At 56.2% G+C, this 23157-nt stretch overlaps 8 protein-coding genes and 1 non-coding gene across 9 annotated transcripts; 4 read left to right on the top strand and 5 right to left on the bottom strand.

Moving 5' to 3' along the window:
- Nucleotides 1–778: 778 nt before the first annotated feature.
- F5Z01DRAFT_639496 (uncharacterized protein) lies at nt 779–1216 on the top strand (the record flags this gene model as incomplete). The annotated part of the gene is made up of 1 exon (XM_046262443.1): nt 779–1216. One exon carries the CDS (start codon nt 779–781, stop codon nt 1214–1216), a length of 438 nt encoding a protein of 145 aa, XP_046115272.1.
- Nucleotides 1217–1757: 541 nt separating this feature from the next.
- F5Z01DRAFT_745051 (ferric reductase like transmembrane component-domain-containing protein) lies at nt 1758–4027 on the bottom strand (the record flags this gene model as incomplete). The annotated part of the gene is made up of 3 exons (XM_046266924.1): nt 3501–4027; nt 3308–3467; nt 1758–3279 (listed from the first exon to the last, which is right to left on the bottom strand). Exons 1-3 carry the CDS (start codon nt 3763–3765, stop codon nt 1758–1760), a joined length of 1947 nt encoding a protein of 648 aa, XP_046115271.1. The 5' UTR covers nt 3766–4027.
- A 417-nt stretch (nt 4028–4444) lies between these two features.
- On the top strand, nt 4445–5630 carry F5Z01DRAFT_293377 (Ctr copper transporter family-domain-containing protein). Its single transcript, XM_046258825.1, has 2 exons — nt 4445–4605; nt 4656–5630. Exons 1-2 carry the CDS (start codon nt 4555–4557, stop codon nt 5151–5153), a joined length of 549 nt encoding a protein of 182 aa, XP_046115270.1. The 5' UTR covers nt 4445–4554; the 3' UTR covers nt 5154–5630.
- Nucleotides 5631–8635: 3005 nt separating this feature from the next.
- F5Z01DRAFT_627730 (CFEM domain-containing protein) lies at nt 8636–10033 on the top strand (the record flags this gene model as incomplete). Its single annotated transcript, XM_046261557.1, has 3 exons — nt 8636–8783; nt 8837–9512; nt 9568–10033. 3 exons carry the CDS (start codon nt 8636–8638, stop codon nt 10031–10033), a joined length of 1290 nt encoding a protein of 429 aa, XP_046115269.1.
- Nucleotides 10034–10448: 415 nt separating this feature from the next.
- On the bottom strand, nt 10449–12883 carry F5Z01DRAFT_683401 (phosphotransferase enzyme family protein; the record flags this gene model as incomplete). The annotated part of the gene is made up of 5 exons (XM_046265845.1): nt 10449–10554; nt 11927–12316; nt 12348–12469; nt 12581–12598; nt 12641–12883. 5 exons carry the CDS (start codon nt 12881–12883, stop codon nt 10449–10451), a joined length of 879 nt encoding a protein of 292 aa, XP_046115268.1.
- Nucleotides 11292–11373, bottom strand: F5Z01DRAFT_t88. The gene has a single exon. It is a non-coding gene; the product is annotated as a tRNA-Gly (tRNA).
- Nucleotides 12884–13401: 518 nt separating the features above from the next.
- Nucleotides 13402–15546, top strand: F5Z01DRAFT_293306 (uncharacterized protein). The gene has a single exon (XM_046258824.1). It carries the CDS (start codon nt 13500–13502, stop codon nt 15483–15485), a length of 1986 nt encoding a protein of 661 aa, XP_046115267.1. The 5' UTR covers nt 13402–13499; the 3' UTR covers nt 15486–15546.
- A 150-nt stretch (nt 15547–15696) lies between these two features.
- F5Z01DRAFT_683399 (Ca2+ transporter) lies at nt 15697–17436 on the bottom strand (the record flags this gene model as incomplete). The annotated part of the gene is made up of 2 exons (XM_046265844.1): nt 15697–17005; nt 17144–17436. 2 exons carry the CDS (start codon nt 17434–17436, stop codon nt 15697–15699), a joined length of 1602 nt encoding a protein of 533 aa, XP_046115266.1.
- A 1604-nt stretch (nt 17437–19040) lies between these two features.
- On the bottom strand, nt 19041–19877 carry F5Z01DRAFT_677084 (necrosis inducing protein-domain-containing protein; the record flags this gene model as incomplete). Its single annotated transcript, XM_046265324.1, has 1 exon — nt 19041–19877. The coding sequence occupies one exon, from the start codon at nt 19875–19877 to the stop codon at nt 19041–19043; it is 837 nt and encodes a 278-aa protein (XP_046115265.1).
- Between the last annotated feature and the right edge of the window lie 3280 nt (nt 19878–23157).

Raw genomic sequence — 23157 nt, 5'->3', positions numbered from 1 at the left:
CCATGACTGACGGTGTAGTTTTACGTCAAGCTGCCTGTGGTACTCGCTTGGCGCTCTCGAACATCGCCTGTTTGGGCCACCACGATTCAGCGCGCTTACTCTGATTCCTCCATTTCTGCAGCCGTCGTCGCAAGATAAAAAATAGCTCAGAAATTTGGATCAAACTTTTCTAATCATTCACCGTCTTTCAGGTCGATTAGCGGGGGCTAAGCACCGTGGCAGAACATGGCAGAGACCTGGGGGTTCAACATTGTGCACCCGAACGACACGAGCACCGTATTAGCCCGGAGGGTTTTATTCTTATAAGAAAGTATTCCCTATAGGGACTGGCAGAATACAGGTCACCGACACCGCTGACGTGCATTGACTCGCTCGTACCTTATGATAACATCCACGTGGAACGTGATGTGATATGGAAACAGCACGCCGGCAGAAAAAGGGGCACCAAAAAGGGAGCCTTTCTAGAAGCTAACTGAGACTAGTGGAAGTCAATGGAATATAAACTCAGGTCGTTGGACTTTGAAGTCTATCAACAGGCTTTGGCGCTAGCAGAATGCTGCGTTATGCTTAACCGTTACGCTTCACCCACCCGTCTTCGCCACACATTATGCTCGTGAGATATAAGAGTCCCCGGTGATTCGCCATCAGCAAAGCGATCAATTTGCTACATGCTTCCTCAGGAACTGCAAACATATCGAAGACCTTGTACCTCTCACCAAACGCTCAGTCATCACCAAACACAGAGTTGACTGTCCCCGTCCACTCCAGTCATTCCAACATGGCCTCTTCCACCAACCCAAAAGCCTCGCCCACTGGCACCGCCAAAATCTCCTCACTCGGCAGCTTCATCGTCCCTACCCTCTACATTGTCCGAGGGCTCGTTGGGGTGCATACGCTAGTCGCCCCCAATCTCGCCGCGAAGCTCATGCTGCTCCCTCCCCCCAATGGTGGCCTGCTGCCTCGGTTGTTTGGCGCCCGCGAGCTCGCCATTGCCACGCTCACCTACGCCACCTTCCGCAAGCTCATGTCGGGCGAAAAATCGTCCAAGGACGACATGCAGAGAGTCCTCCTCTGGGGCAATTGCTTGACTGATACCCTGGATGTCCTCAGTTGCGTGGCGGTGGCACTGACAAGCCCGACGGAATCCGTCGCCGTGTTCGGGGCGGGTGCTGCATTCGCGGCTATTGTTGGCTATCTGGGTGCAAGTGGTCTCTAATAGACGGGTTACGGTTCTGCGCGCGTGGTGTATACAGGCACTCGGGGCACTAGCATGATCCTCCAGGATGATACTGGGCAAATAGAAGCTTGCGTCTTTTTACAAGCACGATCGCATCTAGATCAAATGTACAATAGGTTATTTCTCTGATTTACCTTGTCTGTGCCGATGTAAGAGATCCAACTCTCAAGCCACATGGACTACGTAGCCGGTGAGCTCGCCTTATGGGCAAAGTACATTGGAGAAATTCTTGTGCCGGGCAAACAGACAAGTTGATTGGGAATCCCTCTCTCCCTTCAACATCAAGAACAAACTCCCTAAAATTAGGTCAGACGAGCCGGGCAGGATACGAAGCCTATTAACGAGCGCCACGCACGAGTAACCAGGTAATCCAAAGAGGCACCAAGCAAGAGGATACAACAGTGCAGGGTGCACAACCCGTGACGGACATATCAAGGAATAGTATATGACGCCGCAAGTACACAACAAGATCCAATTATTTTGTACAAAGACAAATGCACGCTATTCTTCTATGGGGGTATCACCACTCAAGACGATCGTCACAAACAAGCTTGACATCAAAGCGCTCCTCGCCAGCCCACACCTTGCCTCCGTCATTGCACTGGGCCACAATACTCCGCAGATCGGAGATCATGCCGCCAGGCCCACTGGCAAACACCGTCGTGGACCCGGACGACGTGGCATTGACAAAGTCGTTGACCAGCTTGGTCAGATCCGGGTGGCGCTCGACGTCAAAGTCGGCACCGCCCGTCTTGCGGACCGGCGTGGCGTCGCCGCAGTCGCAGCCAATCTCATCCGACGACGACGACGAGGCGGAGCCGACAGCTTGCGTCGTGACGCCGCCCACCTCCTTGGAGTCCGTCTTCTTCTCGTCATTCCCCTTGATCGAGGCGTTGCTGCTGGCGCTGCCAGGGGTCATGTCGCGCGTCGCAAACAGACGGACCTTGAGGTTGAGGGCTTTGGAGACCTTGTGTAGAAGATCGAGCTCCTCCTGCACCCAGGCGGTGTTGCTGGCGTGGCGCATGGCCCAGATGAGCTCGACGCGACGGTTGGGGGAGATGGCCTGGCGCGCGAGCTCGAGCAGCACGGGAAGCACATAGGCAATACCAGTGCCGCCGGCGACGCAAATAATGTTGGTCGACGGGTTGACGTCGAGCATGTTCTGCTCGCCGTAGGGGCCGGTGAGGATGACGGGGGTGGTGGGCTTGGCGCCGGCCGCGACCTTTTTGGCGGCCAGCTGGGCGACCTTTTTGGTCTCGCCGCCTTTGGCGCGCAGGATGTAGCTGTGGCGGACCTTTCCGTTGCGGACGACGGGTGCGTTGAGGGGCGTGAAGGGGTGGGATTGCCAGATGCTGCACTCGGTAAAGGTCAGGTAGAAGTGGTGGCCGACGGGCCAGGCGTCCTGGTCGTTCTCCAAGTCCAGGCGGACAAGGTCGCCGGCTTCTGGGTCGGGGAAGAGGGTGATGGTGCTCTCGCAGGCACGGAAGCCCATGTTACCGCATGGGAGACGGTGGTAGTGCAGGAAGGCAGACCGGATGAGACGCGCGCCGCGGTCCATGAACCAGAAGATCAGGGCCGGCAGCAGGAAGCACTTGAGCTGGGCCCAGTGGCCCCAGCAGGCACCAATGTACACCATGGCAAGAACGTAGTGAAGCTTGCGGAAGGTCTCGTAGCCAGTCATGCGGATGCCCCACGGTGTGCTGAGGAGGAAAAGGATTGTGAGCAGCAGCATGGCCACGAGGCCCCAGACCATGTATGTCTGGACAATCCATCCCAGACCAACCTTGGGCTGGGGTTGATACAGGCGAATCTCAATGATGCACCACCCAATGGTGTGGAGGGCACTCTGGACAAAGATGAGATAGCCCGTCCAGCGATGGAGGAAGTTGAAGCTCTGGTACGGGACACCGAGGAGCAGGGACAGGATCGACTCGCGACTGGCGAGGAGAATGGAGAGCGGCGTCAGGGCGTATGCGATGACACCAATGCGGTCCGACCAGGGGCCGAGACTGGTACGCCGTGTTGTAGACGCCCTCCATGTCCTTGACGGGTGTGATCCAGGTCTTGTACGTGATGCCCGCAAATGTGAAGATGGTAAGGTAGGCCGTCAAGGCGCACAGGGTGAAGACCTGGAAGCGGGTGGTGCGACCAAAGATGACACGCACAGCATCGGGGAGGAGGTAGCGCCGTGTGAACGAGGCCATGGCATGTCGGACCTTGCGCAGACCACCTGGTCGCACGTAGACCGGTTGCCCCTTTTCACCGTCCATTGCGATGGAGGTTGACACAGAGTCCGGGCGCCCAAGGTGCTTAGTCATGGCCCAGACGAGGATGATGCCGCCAATGGTCAGCCAGATGATCCCCATGTAGCGCATGCCGATGGCATGTGCGCCATACACGACATCGAGGTACTCGCAGGACCCGGGGTCGTTGGTGCATGGCATGACGCGGTCAGCGTAGCCCCAGTAAGGGACCAGCGACTCGGCCGTGTCCATGTCCTGGATATGACGAGGGACGAGAGAGGCCATTGCGAGTGGCGGGGGAAAGAAATGTCTGGCTCGCCTGGATCAGATCGTCGTGGTGAAGAGGGAAGGAATTAAGGTTAAAAGACAGGCTGCACAACCAGGCTCGGGAGTTGGCAGTCGGGAGTATTTAGCGATCCGGGCACATGGTCGATGACTATCCGCTCTTCCTAATTCGGCCAGCGGCCAGACCGCCGGCGAGAGGGCCATTGAGGCGGTTGTTTCGCAGAAAGTGGGCAAATCTTGCTGCGCGCAGGTTGGCGAGGACTCTGAGGAGGCGAAGTTGAGGCAGTTGAGAATGTTTGAGCAAGTTTCTTTGGGCGGGTCTGCACAAGATGGCACAAAACAGCATAATACCCCGGTCCAGCATGCACAAGTACCCCTCTGTGGATGGCCCAGCCCCTCCACGACCGGGATCTGTCTCGACTACCCTGCAACCTGCCTGCATGCCCAGGACACTCAAAACCTAATCTTGCGCCACCAGTATCATGAACTTGCTCACTGCTCCGCACGCATCACGTCTTCATCAAGAGCGTGGCTTCCTCTTCTGATAGTCGACACATACAAGTACTAGCTTCCAATTTCGTTACACTTCGCTGTGCAAAACGCCCTCAATCGCGCTCGTCAATTGCCTTCTCTACGTACGCCATTGCGATTGGCGCACAACAAGCAGACATCGTTCTCTTGGCTTCGACTCATAAGACCACCAGTGCACCACGCTTCACTTCATCACCCGACCTCAGTACCCGACTAGACAGGACAAAGCCAGCCAGAAATCATCTCACAGCCGACAAGATGGACCACTCAGGCATGGATATGGGCGACACCGCCGATTGCAAAATTGAGGTATGCGCGAGGTCGTCTCTGCCAACGACTCCCAAGCTCACATGATACAGATGCTCTGGAACTGGAACACGATAGACGCCTGCTTCCTCTCCGAGTCATGGCGGATCGAAAACCAGGGCATGATGGCAGCCACGTGCATCGGCGTCATGTTGCTGGCCGTCCTCATTGAGTTCTCGCGTCGCCTCGGCAGGGAGTACGATGCCTTCCTCACACGGCAGTTCCAGCGTCAAGCATGCGCCCACGGCACGAGCCTCGCAGCCAAGGGTTGCGGTGGCTCGACGGAGCCGTACACCCCTACGATCACGTACCGCGCCACTGTGCTGCAGCAGTTCATCCGCGCTCTGCTGCATGCCGTCACCTATGGCGGTGCGTACATTGTCATGTTGCTGGTCATGTACTTCAACGGCTACATTATCATCTCGGTGTTTTTGGGTGCCGGCTTGGGCAAGTTTCTCTGCGACTGGCTGGTCGTGAAGATTGACGTGCAGAATCTCGAGGTGGACCGGGCCCCTGCTGGCATCGACGAGGCCACGGTGTGCTGTGGTTGAGAGGGGCAGGCGAGGAGAAGCGATGCATGTGAGCGAGGAGCATTATAATACCCCGATGTCGTTGGCAGGAAGCAAATGATTGGATACATATTAGAATTTATTAGAGCGCAAGGCCTTGTGATCGGGCCCCAAACATCAGACCCGTCTTGCATCCGGTCATTGCATGGGACGAGACGTGCCTAACTTATTGATGCACTGGGTACAGACGTGAACACGCAACGTCCGCAGGCGGGATAAATCCGGCTCCCAGCGTAGGCCAGGATTTCTGAAGCATTCGGCGTCCATTTGTCGGGATTGTTGGCGTGAACCTCTTCTCAGTCGAAAGCCTCTGCGCGGGTGTCAATCGGCGGTATGTGCTGAAGAAAATACATGTAAGGATATCACCGGGTACACCCGCAAACTAGATGAGATGGAGCCTATAACAGGCTAACAATAACTTTACATAGACTACTATCGGTTTTGGACACAAATTACATGTCATTTTTGACAAGTGAATCCTTCGGGCGATTCAAGTGGAGATGGACCCCTTCATGTCCGTGATTTGACCTGACGCCCAGTTGACACCTATGTAGACTGGAATTAGCGGAATGATGTTAACAATGTCCTCGAAACTCTATAATGCGAGACGAGAAGTTGCAATCCCATGGGGAACTCCTCATGTTCTTTCGCTACTCATCAGTGACCATACGTCAAGTGTTGATGAGGACTCTCTTTTTGGTCATCCTGATGCGCATCCAAACGAGACCATGGACAAAGTCTGCGTAGAACACCACAAAAAGCGCCTTGACTGTGATTTGTCTGGCTAAATGCTGCGAATATCTTCATTTCAATTTCCGATCGCCTATCTCATTAGAGACTGCGTAAGCGGCAATCTTTCGAGGCGTCGACCAGTGCGGTGGTGGCTTGTCGACAGACTGTAGGGTAATCATTCCATGGACAGGCCGCCATGGATTACGAATCAAGATTTCCAGAGCCGAACCTGTTTTCCGCCTCCCACCACGAAACAAGGCCAGGCGTCTGGGCATTGTCGACGATTCATCTTTCTCCGCCGACGCTGATAGACACTGCCAGAGAAGTCATGTTCTGTGGGAGGCAGGGTCTCCCATTACTCGGTTGAGAAGAGCGAAGCGCGACTCTTCCCCGCCAAAGACTATCGAAAGGACCGGACATTAATGATCATGGCGCCTTTCACCAAGCGAGGAGGGCGTGAAGAAGCCCGATACGGACTTCCGTACATATTACGAAACGGTCACTATTGGCGGACGATGCAAGCCATGCCAACTGAAGTTACTGAACGCTCAATCAAGACGCAGCCAAGAATAAGATTCAATTCGAGTCTCGTCCAAGGCTTGGCTTGGAGCCAAGACAAAAAAAAAAAGACAAAATGTCCGTCGCCGGGGGCCGCGGATGGCTCCCGAACGAACGACGAGCTGGGTATATTTCCGGGCAAGCTTAAAGCCTGAAAGCCACATCGACTGTGCCTTGATCACTGCCAAGTGCCAGCCATGCTGTATTCTGTGAAAGCCGCAGATGGGCTAGGGTGGCTCGATAACGCCGGTCGATGCTCCATTTCGAGGCCCGCCAGCGAACAGCTGAAATTGCTTCAATACGCCGCAGAGGGCAGCAAGCTAATAATTACGTAGCAAAGACCCAAAAAATGAAAATGAAGAAAGGGAGAAAAAGAAGAGCGAAAAGGTCTCCGCCTCGCTGGGCCTCACTGCCGGCAGACGTTGCCGACTGGACTCGTCCCAAACGCAGATCCGCAATCTCGCCATCTCTTGATGTTCATTTGATCTATCATCTACATAGATTCTGCCCTGGGCTGTGGAATTTAATCTTCGTCCCGCGGTCTTTTCTCCGACATATAGCTCACATGCAGGCGTTTCAGCAGCCAAACCACCCCTGTTTGACGCTGTGACCGCAGTCATGCCACACCATAAGCAGAGTCTTGGAGCTGGAGTCTGGGTCCTCGGGCGATATTTACTTTTAGTGTCGCATTTTTGCTGCCGCGTCCAAGCCACCGCGCGATTGCACACTAGTCTAGTCTACAATACGCCCGTCGAGTCATTTTCGCACCGGCAAAACTCGCACCCAGGCAACAAGGTCCCGTCGATGAGCAAATGACCTGTCTCGTATCCATGCTACCGCGACGGTGCAAGCAGACCAAGGTGGATGAGCAGTTAGGATCATTGCCAGATTGAGCGTCCAGATCGCCGAGTGCCACGTGGAACCGTGGGCAGAAGCCCTGAGCGAGGCCAGTAAGTGCCGTGCCTGTCGACCGAGACCATCTACAGAGAGGCCTGAGCCAGCGCCGATGGTTGCCACTTTCACGGCTAATGTCGTGACTGGCTACCAATGAACGGACCGAGGTATGACTGCAAAGTGCCCTAACGTTCTGGACGGTCTGTCTGGCGGCAGCTTGAACCCACCGCACCACCCACACCACATCACTCTACGTACTGTACGTAGTAGTCCATCGCCATCACCTCGCAAGGCTCGCAGCAGCAAAGTCCCAGCCATTCGGGAAGCCTACCAATTATGGAATCGTTCCGCACCGCAACAACTGCCAATGGGCCCCTCGATATGTACGGCCAGCCGTCTGCCCGTCCTGGCCACTGCCTATTTGGGCAGCCGCACCTTGCCTGCATATGCTCACAGCCTAACTGCATACCGGCCGTGGCGCCGAGGTGACAGGGCCGCCTAATGTCTTGTGAATGCGAACACGTACGTACCTCGCTCGCTCGCTCACGCTCTGGTGCAGGGGACCCGCGTGGCGTCAAAGTCTGCGACAGACCTAGCTGAGGCTAGCTCCCCGTACGATCTCATCACCCCTGGACACATCAAATGACAGACGGACCCAGTGGGGAGAGGTCAACCTCGCCCTAGCGGACCAACTGAAGCCTTGGGACCTTGGCCTTGTGGATATACTGCTACCGTAACATCAGTGGACAATGCATTGGGCGAGTACGTACGGAGTATTAGAGGCTAGAGCAACAAGGGGCGCGGGAGGTAAGGGACACCGGACACTGGTCGAACAGGGGGCCAAGATGTGATGGGACGCACCCGACGCGACGATCTTCAGGTGCGGATACGCGTCTAGTGACTCTAGTCCTGACTGGGCGATCAGAGAGCATAGCGTGCTGCTCGACTTTCGACCCCTGACGGACAAGTGGAGGGGGTGGGGTGGGACGCACGCCAGACGTCAGGGTCGATCTAGTCCAGATATCACACACATATACATCTCTGGCATTCCCAGCTGCACCGGGAGCCCGGGTCCTCCAGAAACTCCCTGGTCCTGTCACGACGAACCTCACACCACATCTCACCAGCCATGTTGTTGTCTTCGTTCAGGGCGGCGGCCGTGTTGCTGACGGCCTTGCTGCCCGCGGTTTTGTGCCAGGATGCCGCTTCGGCCCTGAGTGTGTATCCAGAGTGCGCGGTAGGTGCCATGCCGTGAATCCTCGACAGGATGGGCTGTGCTGATGGTTCCCCAGCAAGGATGTATTATCGAAGCCATGTCCCAAGGGATATGCGCCCCCACGAACCAGACATGCATCTGCACGAGCGACAACTTCCAGGGACTCGTCACCGAATGTGTCTCCAAGTCCTGCACAATCCCAGACTCGCTGAGTACGTGTTGCCAACTTCCATCTGAGTCCAATGTCCTGACGAGCCCGAAACAGCCACCAAGAATGTCAGCGCCACAAGCTGCCACGCGCCTGTCCGTGACAAGGCCGAGTCGCACGTCATCCTCACCATCGCCATGATCGTCATGGGCATCGTCTTTGTCGTCATCCGCTTCGTCTACAAGATGGTCTACATGCAGACCGAGCTCGGCCTGGACGACTGGCTCATCGTGGCCACCATCATCGCCACCGTCCCCTCCGCCTGCATCACCCTCTTCGGCACCACCAAGCACGGTCTGGGGCGCGACATCTGGACCGTCGCCCACAGCGACATCACCCTCATGCTCAAGTACTTTTACGGCATGGCCATTATGTACTTTGTCGAGACGACGCTGGTCAAGCTGAGCATCATCGCCTTCTACATGCGCATCTTCCCCGCCCGCAACACGCAACGCCTTCTCTGGGGCACCTTTTGGTTCGCCAGCGCCTGGGGCACCTGCTATGTCATCCTCGCCATCTTCCAGTGCCGGCCCGTCAACTACTTCTGGCTCAAGTGGGACGGCCTGCACGAGGGCAGCTGTCTCGAGGCCAACGCCATCGCCTGGTCCAACGCCATCATCAACATCTGCCTCGACGTGTGGATCCTCGCCATCCCCCTGTGGGAGCTGCGCGCGCTGCAGCTGCACTGGAAGAAGAAGGTGGGCGTGGCGCTCATGTTCTGCGTCGGCACATTGTAAGTGTGATGATTGTCCTGTTGCCAAGAAAGTCCGTGACTAACACGAGCAAAGCGTCACCGTCGTCAGTATCCTCCGCCTGCAGAGTCTCGTGCACTTTGCCACCAGCAGCAACATCACCTGGCAGTTCTACGACATTTCCGTCTGGTCGACGATTGAGATCTGCGTCGGCGTCGCGTGCGCCTGTCTCCCCACCGTGCGTCTGCTGCTCGTCAAGATCTTCCCCAAGCTGGCCGGCTCGACGCGGCGCACCGACTACTACGAGAACCGCTACGGCCACGCCTCGGGCAACAAGTCGGCCACGCAGAAGAGCAGGAACGTGGCCGTCGTCACCGCCGACCGCGACAGGCGGAGGAGGGACAGCAAGGGGTCGGCCGAGTCGCCGGATGGTTCGATCCAGGGCAGCAGCGGCGGGGCCGGCATCGTGTACCAGAAGACGTATGCGGTGCAGTACAGCGACAACGACGAGGCCAGTCTGGTGCGGATGGCCAGTCTGGATGCACATGGGCGCAAGTCATGATCGTAATTCACTCAGTTGGTACTATTATTTACTGCAAATCTTTTACACTTCAAGCAGGGCGTTGGTCACAAAGTCGTACTCATTATTGCATTCATGCGAAGAAAACCCTTTTGCTCATGCCAACACAGCAAGACGAGACTCATTTGTTCTTCCTGTCGACGTACATGGGTCCACGCTGCCCTGTATTGGAGCCACTGTTGGAGTGCGCGGTCCTCTCGGCTTTGATCTCCGCGTCCAGCTCCTGGTGCATGTCGTGCTTGTCCGTGCCAGGCTCGTTCTTCTTCCCAGGGAGGGAATCGGTCTTGTTCTTCTTCTTGGCCAGCAGCTCGGCCTCTTCCTCTGCCAGCTCGGCGTCAATCTTGGCGCCCTTGGAGGGCTCGTTGCCGTGCATGGTAGCCTTGTGATGGTCAGCACGTCAGTCCCTGTCGTCAGGGGCATGAGTAGGGAAGGTCACGCACTGCGAAACCAGGCTCGTGCTGCATGCGGTCCTGCGTGCGCTTTTGGTCCTCTTCGTCTTGGAGCTTGTTCATGATCTTGTTCTTGTCCACTACAGGCCTGTCAGCAGAGGCTCGTGGCTTGCCTTTTGTTGAGCGACTTACTGTACCCCTCCACGTTGATGCCGCTGACTCTTTCGGCAGCGCGCACCTCGGAAGGGTTGTAGTTCCTCTGGTCGCCGTCCTCGTAGACGCTGCGATCGCCAACGTGGGAAGAGCTGGATTGGTGAGACATGGTTGTGTAGATTGGGGATTGGTGGGATTGAATGGTTCACGGGTATTTGTGAACAAGTATTAGGGAGGAGTGAGGTACTATGATGCCCATCTACTCGACCAGACCTTATACTGAGCTGTGAGCGAGTGGTGACAGCTCCCTTGGGAACGTCATCGATGGTCCTGGGCCTGCCGGACGTACCTCCGCGCTTGACAGCTCACGATAGGGTTTCTCCACAGAAGTAGACGAGCAATGAAGTCATCATGAAGTCAGTTGATATAGACACAGGTGGTGAAAAGGGTTCTTCTTGTCAGCAATTCCCAATCTGACTATTATAACAGGGCAAGTATTTATGTGTATCGTGGATTCGTGAGAGTCGAGAGGTCGTCTGACCGCACAAGGGTCACAGCTGAGGGCGCCCCTATTCCGACCTCAACGTCAAAAAGACATCGCTGTTGCACTCGGGCGGCACAGCACAGCTCCAATGGACAGAGGATCAAAAAGACAAAAGAAAGACCCTCTGGACCGGGCCTCGGCGAAGCAAAAACATTGCGTGATCTGGGAATCGAACCCAGGGCTCCCCGACGTTGCTCGGATGGCAACGGAGAATTTTACCACTAAACCAATCACGCTTGTTGTTTTTTACTTCACAAGTGTAGCATATAAGCTCTGCGCCAGAGTCAGACAGAGGAGCCGGCGGAGAGGTTCTAGGTCTAGCGTGTTTACTCGCGTTTCCGTAGCTCTGTTTCTAGATCTTGTCACTACAATAGTAGACAACGTGCTGTACCTTCAATGTTGCAACAGGATCATTACTTCTTCCCATCCATGCCATCCGTTTTGGCCCGAGTAATCGTTTCGGGGGACGCTTCGATAGTAACTTTATTAGCAAACGGCTCACTAAAGTACTAATGTTCAATCGCTCGGAGTGCCTCTTTGGCACATAGCAAGACCTCTGTCTATCGTGGTTTCTCACCTCGACAATACAGGCGGACCTTTCTCGATCAAGTTCACACGTAAGATTCCAAAGCCCTTGGCCGGAGTCAATCCGACATTGGCTTGCCCGTCTGCCCTCCTTGTTACTCGCTTGTCTGTCCATGCAACAATGCCAGCTTACATGTGCGAGTTCCCCCCCCCAAGCGTCTGCGGGACGCATCGGCCTAATATGGACAGCGCCACATCGAGTACTCTGCAAAGGCAAAAAAAGCATCCTCAAAAGGCTTGACAATATTGTCGGGCCAGTCGTCTGTGCGCCACTCATGACCTAGTTCCACCCCGTAGAGCATCTTGCAATACTCCCAGTACTCGGGATACCACCCTGCCTGTTCCCAGTCAATGATGCCTTTGACTCTCTGGACACCAGGAGCTCCTGAGACAATGATATTTCCCAACGTTAAATCTCCGTGTGTGAAATAAATACGCCCGGTATCCGGCAACAAGTCCCGATATAAGTCAGGATGTTCCAGGTTGCGAACTCCATCTGGGCCAGGAGTCTGGTGAGTAGTAATAGCGAATAGCCAATTATTGAATGATTTTATGGATGAGAATGGGCCTCCCTCGTGATTAAGTCTGAAGAACCTATCTTATACTGTCCCTCTATTGATAGAACCTTCTGTCATCAAATGTTAGCATAGCTCTAGTAAATAAAGATAGTGTAGTACCGATCAGGTTAGAGGGATTAGGAGGGATCTTCCTTAGCGCCCTAATCACGCTAGAGAGATCGCGCCGAATCTATTTCTTTTTATCTTTAGTGAGCGACGGCTATGCTTCCCGCAATGTTTTGCTAGTGATAATGCTCATGTAAATAAAGACCTAGGTGCTATAGGTTCTCTATCCGAAAACCTCCGGGACAGGGACTTCCTTGTTTAGGAAAGCTTATCGGATTGCTCTCATTGTCTGGACTTCTTCTAATCTTAAATAGCATACGTCGTTTATCTTCACTGCCATGTTCTGTTCCTCTATCTTAACGACACGGGCTCCTCCATCTCCGTAGCGTTGGATGATGGATGCAGGTGTGGGGAGTTGGGGTCCGGGCGATTCGTTTGACTGGAAGAAGGACGTATCAATAAAGTCCATCTGGTCCTTTGAAATGTCTACCATGTTCGACATGTCGATGCATGGCTCACAGGTCCCGTTAGGCGCCATGGTGTGCAAGTTTGATCTCAAAGTGAACAGTCACGCTCAGGAGTGAGAGGCTTGGTGGCACCTCAACATCCTGCCATCTGTTGAGCAGTGAGTCTACTGCAATTTCAGGCTTTCCTTTACGATGCGCATTGCAGCAGTCCGCACCGGGGTATGTTCCTTGCCCAGTGGGTATAGAATGAAGTTATGAACTGAGCTCCTTTGACCACGGGTCTCCCGCCATCCCCAACCTCCCGATCTGCTAAGACGCCAAGACCGGCTCTTATCACCGCAACCCCCGATCCATGCCGCGTAGGCTTTGTCATTGGCTGACCCCTCATCGACAACCAAAGATCTGTCTGCATACGGCAGGTCACTTCTCTGACCCAAGGGCACTTTGTTCTTTTCACACTCTTCATGTTTGTTGTTGGCAGCATGAACCATGCGAGGAACCGGCAAGATGGGCAGGCGATGCTACGCAGAGCGGGGTCCAGTCGATCATCACATCTGAAGAATGGCCACCGTTACACTCGTACAGTCCTTATATACAGGTGGTAGGACTGTAGGATAGAGGCGCGCTCTATGCCGTGCTCCCTCTCCCTGCTCGACCAGCCAGCTGCCTGCCATCAAGATCCCCAAGATGCAGTCCCTCTCCATCCTCGCCCTCGCAGGCATCGCCTTGGCTGCCAAGTGCATCCCCAAGGGCGACCCCTTTGCCATTGTCGACAAGCAGGAATGGGTCAACCCGGACGACATGACCTGGGCCGACTTCACGCCACCGCCCGGCACCAACTGGAGTGATCCCACGCGCAAGGGCGCCGCGCGCAACTTCAACATTGCCCTCGTGCTCCTCGACTACGACGACCAGCCCTTTGTCATCACCCAGCCAGCCGGCTCGACCGTCTTTGGCAACCCGCAGCCGCTGGCGGCCAACGTCCCCCATGACGACGTCCCGGCCTTTTACAGGGACCTGCTCAACACGCCCAGCGACATCAACCAGGGCCACACCCTGCACGAGTACTGGATGGAGGACTCGGCTGGCAAGTACGGCGTGGACCTGACGGCTTTTGGCGCGTATCGTATGCCCAACCGGGCGTTCCAGTACGGCATCGACGACTGGATGAACCCGGGCTCGTGCCCTGGCAACGCCACTTGCAATGTGGACATTCGCACCGACGGCCTCAACCTCTGGCGCGAGGACGTAGGTGACGACGTCGCCGATGCCTTTGAGCTCGTCTTCATCCTCTCCGCCGGCCAGGACGAGTCCGGCACCTGGCAAGAGTTTGGCATCATGAAGTGGGCTGACAGCGACGACGTACCCGACGCCTTTGGCCCGCCCGCCGACATCCGCGACGACGACGACCCCAACTCTGGCACCACGCGCTACGTCCCCTGGACGTCGTGGGCCTCGGCCGCGAGCATCTGGCCCAATGCCGGCGGGGGCTCCTCGACGCAGGCCGAGAGCTCGGGCATGGGTGTCTACGCGCACGAGCTCAGCCACCTGCTCGACATTGGCGACAACTACAACAACCCGTACGGCGACCCGCTGCGTCGCTCTTTCACGGGTTCCTGGTCCATGATGAGCCGCGGTAGCTTCAACGGGCCCGGTGGCCCGCACACGCGCTGGCAGATCCCCGCCATGCAAGGCGCGGCCATGGGGTCCCTCCACACCGTCCGCGACAAGTATCAGCTCGGTCTCATGGACGAGGGCAAGCTCCTGCGGCTGTCCAGGGACGGTCTCGCCGCGTCTGGTCTTGTCATTGCCCGCCTCACGGCGCGCTCTGTCGAGTCGAACCTCATGGGTCTGCGCGTGCAGATGGGCGAGGACCTGGCGCCCGCGTGCGACACGGAGACGGATGTCTTTTGTGACGGGGGCGGCTACGACAACTACGAGATGGAAGTCGTGGACCGCATGGGCGCCGACTCGTTCCAGCCCGACGCGGGCGTCATGCTCAGCAAGTCCAAGGACGAGGACCGACAGCCGTTCCAGTGGATGATTGACGCCAACCCGGAGGACATTGCGCTGGTGGACTATGTGAGTCCCAGCGGGGAGGAGGTCATGATCACGCTGGGTGACTATCGCCAGCTGGCTGACGCGCTCTTCCACGCTGGCACGCGCTCGGGTAGTGCGTATGAGCACGTCGACGAGGCCAATGGCCTGCACTTTTATGTTCTGGGCGTGCAGCGCGACAAGGAAGGCGTGTTGTCCTACGTCGTCGGCGTCAGGGCCCTCGCTGGCAGTGGCGCGAGTGAATTTGGCGTGACGCTCAAAGAGGGCCATCCCATCGGTGGCCGAGGCAACACGCCGACCACAAAGGGCGTCTTCTGCTCGTTCGACCTGACCAACAGCGGTAGCTATGTCGAGGGCGGCGAGCATCCGGATGACGCGTCCGAGTACCTAGGCAGCGACATCTTCCGTCTCGAGGCCTCAGTGAACGGCGAGGGATGGAGGGTCGAGGTCCCCAACGCCCTTGTTGCTGCCAAATTTGGCGAGACCGTCAGTGCCAACGTCGCCGTCGGCGCAACAGAGGATGCGGAGGTCGAGGGTGTCGTCACGCTCACTGTCACGTCGGAGTCGGACGGTGAGGTCAAGGCGACCGCGGAATGCCGCGTGTCCAAGGAGTAAAGAAGATTGGCTGTGCTATGGTAATGTATGTATGTACAGGCGAGGCGAAAGAATGTCATGCGTTGAAATTAATATGCTATGCTTGCGTGACACGCAGTGAACGATGAACGCCGTCCCAATGCTTTACGGTTCTTGTGAGGGAGCCAGATACGCTCCAATTCTGGGGGAGTCAGTCTTTGTACGGGAAGAAAGGGAACAGGAGACAAAAGACTCACGTAATAATGGCATACGAGCCACAGATTAACCCTCCACGAAGGGCATTCGATCGCGCGCCCCCAGAGCTCTCGCTGAGGATGATAATGTTCACCAGCAAGACGGTCCCCATGAGGGCCGCCATTTCGAAAAAGTCAAAGGTCAGCATGAGCTCGGCGCCGAGGACCCAGCCGGCCATGACGGTCAGCGGGGCGACGCAGAGGGCGATCTGGATGGAGGAGCCGACGCTGACGGCGACGGCGAGGTCGAGCTTCTCGCGGCAGGCGACGGTGACGACGGTGATGTACTCGGCCATGTTGCCGACAATGGGCAGGATGATGAGGCCAATGAGGGACTCGGACAGGTGGCCGTCGTGCGTGATCTGGTCAATGGTCGAGACGAGAAACTCGGCGTTCATGGACATGATGCCCGAGCTGATGATGAGGACGAGGATGGCCACGGTGCGCTCGATGGCGCGCGTCGTGTGGTGTGGGAGGCCCTCGGCGAGATCGACAAAGGCTTCGTCGTCGTAGCTGCGCATCGTGCGCATCGTGGGCAGGGCGGAGCGTATAATGGCTCGGCGACTCTCGGATCCTACTGACGAGTCGCGACTCGGACGGCCGTTGAGGGAGGTGAGGGAGATGGAGCGACCACGCGAGACGGACTGGCGGTAGGCTGAAGTGGCTGCGGTCCGGGCCGCCGTGAAAGAAGATCGTCGACCCTCATCCTCCATGCCAAAACTGGTCCGTGGATTGTTGTCCGGGCCAGACTCGAACGGCTTGCTAAACTCTCCACTGGTGCGCGTTGAGACGTTCGGCGGGCCGTCGGCGGTATCGACGAGACTCTCGTCTGCAAAGCGAATGGTGCGGAGCGGCAGGGGATGGGTGACACCGACAGCAGTGTTCCCCTGAGGAGGGATCTGTGTTGTCTCGGGTTCCGCGCTGCTGCTGCTGCTGGCCTCAAAATCGAAGGTTTTCATCTGGAGGGCCGCGGCCGTCTTGGTAGGCGCCTGCAGCTCGTGGACGACGTAGAGGACGTAGATGGCCAGGACGACGCAGGCGGTGATGCGGCTCATCTTGAGCGTATCAGTGTGGACGTCGGCAGTCGAGTCAAAAGCGTACTCGAACGCGGTGGGCATGAGAAAGGCAAAGACAGACACGAAGAGCAGGGAGCCGAGGACCTGCGTTCCGGCGGTGGTGTAGGTGGTGTCCATGCCGAGGACGCTGCAGGCGAGGAGGGCAGATCCCAGGATCAGGAGGATGTTGACGAGGATAGACCCCAGGATGGAGGCCTCGACGATGCGGGTGTGTCCATTGGCGAGGGCGACGCTGCGTGGATGAGTGAGCACGTGCATGAGTGAAACTCACATGAGTGTCTTGGGTGAGTGAGTGGGTGAGTGGGACTTACATGCTGTCGAGGTGTTAGCGCATAAAGGTACTGAGTTGAAGATAATATAGGAAACATACAATAGAATCAGTTCGACCAGGTTGCCCAGGCTGATGTTGAGCAGCGCGCCAATGGTGTCGCCCGCGTCGGCCGCGATGCGCTCCGTCGCGTCCGTCAGCAGCGCGGACAGCGGGATGATGGCAATGGAATTGGTGATGAAGACGGCGACGGGGGGCGCCTTGGTCAGGTACGTCACGACGCCCGCCGGCACGAAGACGAGGAGGATGTTGAGGCGGGAGGCGAAGAGCGCGTGGCGGAAGCTGCGCGCGTACTGCCCGAGGGACGTCCTGGCGGGACGCTCTACATGGTGCATGTGGTGATGGCTGTGGTGGTGGTGGTGATGATCGTCGTGGTCGTGTGCGCTGCCGCCTGGGATGGCTGAGTAGAACGTGTCCAAGAGTCGTCGCGATGGCGCGAAGAGGCGGCCCAGGAACCCTTTGCTCATCGCTTGGTCAGAAAGTGTGCTCGTCGCGCGTGGTTGGGAATGGGAAACAGGGGGAAAGAAAGGAAGAGGAAGGAAATTCGCCAGTGGGTTGACTGGGCGGCCGAAATTTGCATGTTCGTCAATGCTGTCGGAGGCGGACGCATCGTCAACTCCAGTCGAGGCCAGTCCCTGGCTGGCGGTGTCCAACGAATCGCACAAAGGGCCCTGCGCTGGAGACAACTGGATCATCGTCACGGTCACCTGCGCTGCAGACTCATATTACGGATTCGTCGGGGGAAAAGGGGCGGGAGATTGCGGTGGGACATGGCACGGGAGCAGCATTGCAGGACAATTCATGACTATCTTACGGATTGCATTCCTGCGGCCGCTTCCACTTGACGAGAACCTCCAGGCAGCGCATCAATCGAGTCCAGTCCTTCCATGTTCTCCTGCACTGTCGAGTGGTTCGCGATGATGGAGCACTTGAGACTGGATGCTATTGCTAATAGAACGTGAGATGCTGAACAAGGCGGTTGGTTATCCAGGGCCTCAGCAGTAACAGCCCCCTGTCAGGACTGGACTGGACCCTGAAATTTGAATGCTGACAGCATCCAGTCCACTGCCAACCAAGGCCAATCAGCGGGGCGGTCGGGAGCCCAGAAGGGGAATTTGTGGTAAGGCCTTCTGTCGCGGCCCCGCCAAAAAGTCCGGGCGGCCTCTAGCTTCAGCCTGTTACCTGGAGGAATCCTCATTTTCGACCTAGGCCTGTACTGTAATCAGTACGCAGCTCTATTCTCTGATCCTCGATGGATTGCCTTGAAGTATTGAGTAAGTACGACTCGATTATAATTTATCAGAAGAAGTAAACACTAAGCACGGAGTACGTAGTACAGGGGTTAACAAAACAAACCACAGTATAAACTCTGAAAGGGGATGGAGCATGTTCCCGTGGCGGGAAACTCAATTGACAATACACTTTTAATTAAGCTTTAGCCTCCCAGCGTGTAATTACATCGCAGACTACACGATCTACATGTACATATACTAGTGCAAAGCACCGTTACTGTGCGTTTGGTCTTCTGGTCTCCTGAAAGCCATGGCCAGGGCGAACGACCAACCTCGTGCCGCTGGCAGTGCAACTAGAGCCTGGCCATCGTACTATCTGGCCGTGTAAGTGTGAGGGCCACGTTCACCAGCTTCACTAAAAAGGTGGCTCAGGTATCGTGCTACCTCATCCAATTCCTAGGTTCGAGATGGACAGAGCAAGTAGGAGCAACAAAGACCAAATCGACGGCATTTCAAGCTAATCTACATCGTGGATACATACATGGCCTACAAAACCGCTCGTCAACAACGATCAACCCATTGAAGGGGCTGTCTTCCTCTCGCGAGGTCAAACAATCTCTATGTCTATATTCACTTCATGCTCGTCATCAAATCGTCAATTCCAGGGGTATCAAGTGCTACATCAAATCGTCGCTCATCCTCCTGTCCTAGGGATAGCCAGGAGAACCTTCATCACGGCCACTGTCAAACGTCACGCCACTCGGGATCGCCTTGTCGATATGCGACTCAAAAGTAGAGTCCTTGAAACCAATGGTTGCCTTGCCAAAGTCGTGGCTGAACAGTTTCTCCCGCGTGCTGCCCGGAAACCCGTTGTAGCTCACCAGCGAGCCGCGAAACCAGTAGCCCTTGTGGTTCTCGACGCTGTCGTCTCCTGTGTTCGCAAAGCGGAAGCAGTGCGTCGACGGCCCGTCCTTGTGGTAGACGACCTTGGGATGCTCGCCCTCCCACCGCACCTCGCTGGCCGGCTTGATTTCCCAGCCCCCGTGTTGACTCGCTGCCACATACTGAGCACCGTCGCCATTGACCCAGACGGCAATGTGCTCCCAGTCATGCCGGTGACCCGCGTCCCAAAAGTAGGGAATGGCCACGTCCTTTTCAAAGTAATAGCCGTACATGTAGATGCACCAGCCATTATTGCAGCGTTGACGGGCGTACACATTGTTGTTGTCCAGATCGGACATGTCCCTGCAGTCGGACGCGAGGTCCGTCCAGTTGTTGTCGAGACCCTCGGCGATGTAGCCGGCCGCGTCGATGGCTGGGACGTTGTAGCAGCCGTCCGTGTCAAAGTCGAGCGCTGGCTGCCACCGAAGGTCGTTGGCTGTGGCGCTCTGGGGCAGCGCGGTGGGAGGATTGACGGCACGAGCAAAGACATGAGACGTATTGTCGGCAACGTCGCTGGCGAATCCTGGGGCCGGCGCGGCAGTGACAGTGGCCACGGAAGCGAGGAGGGCCAGCTGCCCAGCGATGGAGGGCTTGGGGACCATGGTATCGCTTTGATCCGACTGCTGGATCAGCTTCTGCTTGATCTAATCGCCTACAGATCGGCCACTGCCCACAGAGATGCGCCTGGCCATCGTCTTGTTATAACGACGATAACTCATCGATTCTCTCCTCCTCCAACAACACCACTCCGCCCTTGTAAACCCACACGTGTTGAACAAACGTCCATTCTGCCCATGTCTTGTGATAAGCCTTTGCCTCCAAAAAATGATCGCCCTGCTCTGGCTGGATGCATGAATGGCTTGTAGTGCCAGGAGTGGGGTTGTTGTGACATGCAAGTCGGCCTGCCAACGCCAGTGGTCTCCCACGTGTTGACATTGTGAGGCTGGGAATTGCCGACGACGATCCCCTAAACTAGAGCAGCCGGTAGATGGGTGCCAGTAAGGTCACATCGTTTTCCAGTTCGAGCGGCATTTTGATATCGTGCAAGCTTCGCAGAGATCATTGTCGGCTTCAATTCGCAGCACGTGTTGTGCGAGAATGGAGATGGTTGTCCTCATGACAGTAGCTGGGTATTAACGCAAGTGGGCGTTGGTGTCATGAGCGCTGAGGTTGCACGCTCTAAAGAGGGGAGGCCGTAGTTGTGGTGGCGCTACGATAGCTGCTAGCATGGTAAGTATCCGTAGGTGAGATAAGATGCATCGTCAGTTTCGTTGGGAGGGCGCATGTGTCGTGTGAAGGCGGATCTTCATTCTTCACTGCTTCAGTGGCCACTGGCCAAAGCGGACCAACTTCCCAAAACCCAAGCAAAGGAAAAGAAGCCGCCTTCTCTGGAGTGTGCGCATGCCTGGCAATTCTTGGGCGCAAGCCCGGAGCAAAGTCAAACCTGAGGTTTATGGAGGAGGAAGAACAAGAAGCAGAATGTCTTGGGACTTGAGTCACTTGACGAGGAGATTTCTAAAACGGATTCCTTATAGGGTGGCCCTGATTTGACCACCCTATACCTATCATTCGCCATAAGATGCTCGCTCATCCGGGCGGCACAGTCTAATTGATATAGAATATCGTTGGCCGCGTATACGTTTGGTTCTCGCTTTCGTTTATTTTGCGCTGGCTGAGAATATAATATTTACCAAGGTCATAATGGAATGGCCAGTTGGTTGTGGTCAATCGTTAAATTAGTTTATCCCCGGAGTATGGAACTTTCTGCTGAAGTGTTTGAGTGATGCTGCCTTGCGCGAAAGTGAAGTATTGTGACGAGCAAAAGAGCCTTCTTAAACTTGCTCGTCTATCTCTGTAACTTCTCAATCAATCAAATATCTGCACTTACTTCCTCACGTCGTGCGTGATGTTGTCAGCTTCTTCGAGAGCGATGGTCCGTGCCCCCTGTGCGTCTGTCACCTGTGCCTGATCGGCGGGCGGCCCCTGCCCTACGTCACAGCGGCAACGCGTCGACGGGTGCTTCGTGAATCGTGACTGAACCTCAACTGACTCACTTTTGCTTTCTCTCATTCCCCAATTCGACCACCGACCAAATGTTGCGCCGTGTCATCAGGACCGCCGATGCCTGTCCGTGTTCGAGAACAAAGCACTTCCCTGCTTGGGACAACAACTCGCCTTGAGCTTGCAGCAGTGCTACCACCCACCACCACCAGACAAACGCACCGCGACGCTGCAGGATTCGGGAAGCACAACTGCTAAATCACACATTTGCGACATGATAGGAGGGAAAATCCACGGATTCTTTCATGCACAGATGTCGACACGCAGCAGGCATATCTAACGGGCCCATTTGCCCGCAGGAGTCAGATATGCTGCATGCACCACTTGAGCATTCGGAGCCGCCATCAGGACATTCTCAACGCTCAATACACGACGTAATGCTGAGTTGAAAGTCTACGGCTCGTGCAAGGGCACCTCGTCAAGCGCGTCACGAGCGGCTGGCCTCTGCCGCTGTGTCTGTATTGAAACGTAGCTATCACACCCATTCGCGGTTCTGCAGGCCGACCGATATACACAAAGAACAAACGGAAACAGCAGGTCTGGAATGGGTTGACACGGCTCTCGTCGGCGTAGACCATGGAAAGCGCCTAGGATCGTGATGGAGGGCAGTCTTCGGTTCGGACCAGTACGCCTCATTGCTTCGCACTTGTTCTGAAGCGCTTCCAGAAAGTCGCGATGGTTGCTCATGGCTATCTTGGAGAGGATGGCGTGCGATGCCCCCGCGATTCGATAAGCCTCGTGCATGGTCCACATGATGCGCCTTTGCTGTTCGACCTCCCCGATCGGGACGGCAACCGACATTATCAGGGTGATGGTTGATGCTATCGCCAGGCTACGCCTGCACGACTATCTAGACCTTCCCAAACGGAACGTGGGGTGCTCCCTCTGTGGAGCACGCGCACCTTAAGGTTCGCAACCGAAATCTGCTCCTCTCACCCCAAAGCTGAGCGCGCTATTGGCGCGATGGCAGTGCGAATGGTCGCGGCTCCGCGTCTTCTACGGCATATGCGATCCTTGCTTGGGAACTGCGGAGCGACGGACGTAGAGGGACGACGTCTTGCAACTGGCTGTTGGCCCCGACGCGCTGTGGTGCCCTCGCAGCCGATCCGGGTCGAACCGATCGCGCAAAAACTCAAAAGCTAACTTAGTTTTGAAGGATCCCTCGTGATGATCCGGGCAGCGTACCGAGAGGATTCGAGCATGATTCCTTCGCAGAGACCATCGTGCAGCATTACCCGGACGCAATGCTACGACGCAAGACGCCTGGGCACGATAAGATGGTCGTGCAGGCGCGTGCGGATAAACATGCATGACAGCCCCATTCTGCATAATGCGTCGCAATATAGACTGCAGCGGCCAACCGACAACGTCGGCGGACACACAGGTTGGGCCTGGGCTGCTGGAGGGCTCGCGTTTGAGTGGTGTTTCGAGAACTTGTTGTACCCCTCACTCAACATGGCCGTCCTTTCAGAGTGGGAGTATGTTAAGGTCTTGGCTGACTACCTACCACCGCGGCGCATTTGCGCATCATTCTGAGCTAGCAGGCTTCCAGAAAGAGTGTCTTGCAGGAGTCCCACGGGAGCGCGCACACGATCAGGCACAACGTACCATGCGTCTGCACCTGAGCCATGGCCTCGTTATATCACTCCTGGGGCCAGTCCACAGCCAAGACGTCGAGACACGGATCGGGCAGGCGGTTTCTGAAGATCGACAACGCTAGTCTCCGCAAGAGGCAGTTGTTGATCTGCGAAATGGACATGTGCAGGTTGAATCCTCTCGACTTTCGCTTCTCGACTCTCGAGCATGATGATGTTGAGCTGA

The sequence above is a fragment of the Emericellopsis atlantica genome, assembly GCF_019669845.1.
Source record: "Emericellopsis atlantica unplaced genomic scaffold F5Z01scaffold_28, whole genome shotgun sequence".
In the NCBI taxonomy this organism is placed as follows: Eukaryota; Fungi; Ascomycota; class Sordariomycetes; order Hypocreales; family Bionectriaceae; genus Emericellopsis; species Emericellopsis atlantica.
Note: the sequence above shows the minus strand (reverse complement) of the source record. Positions and strands in the feature narration are given on the sequence as shown.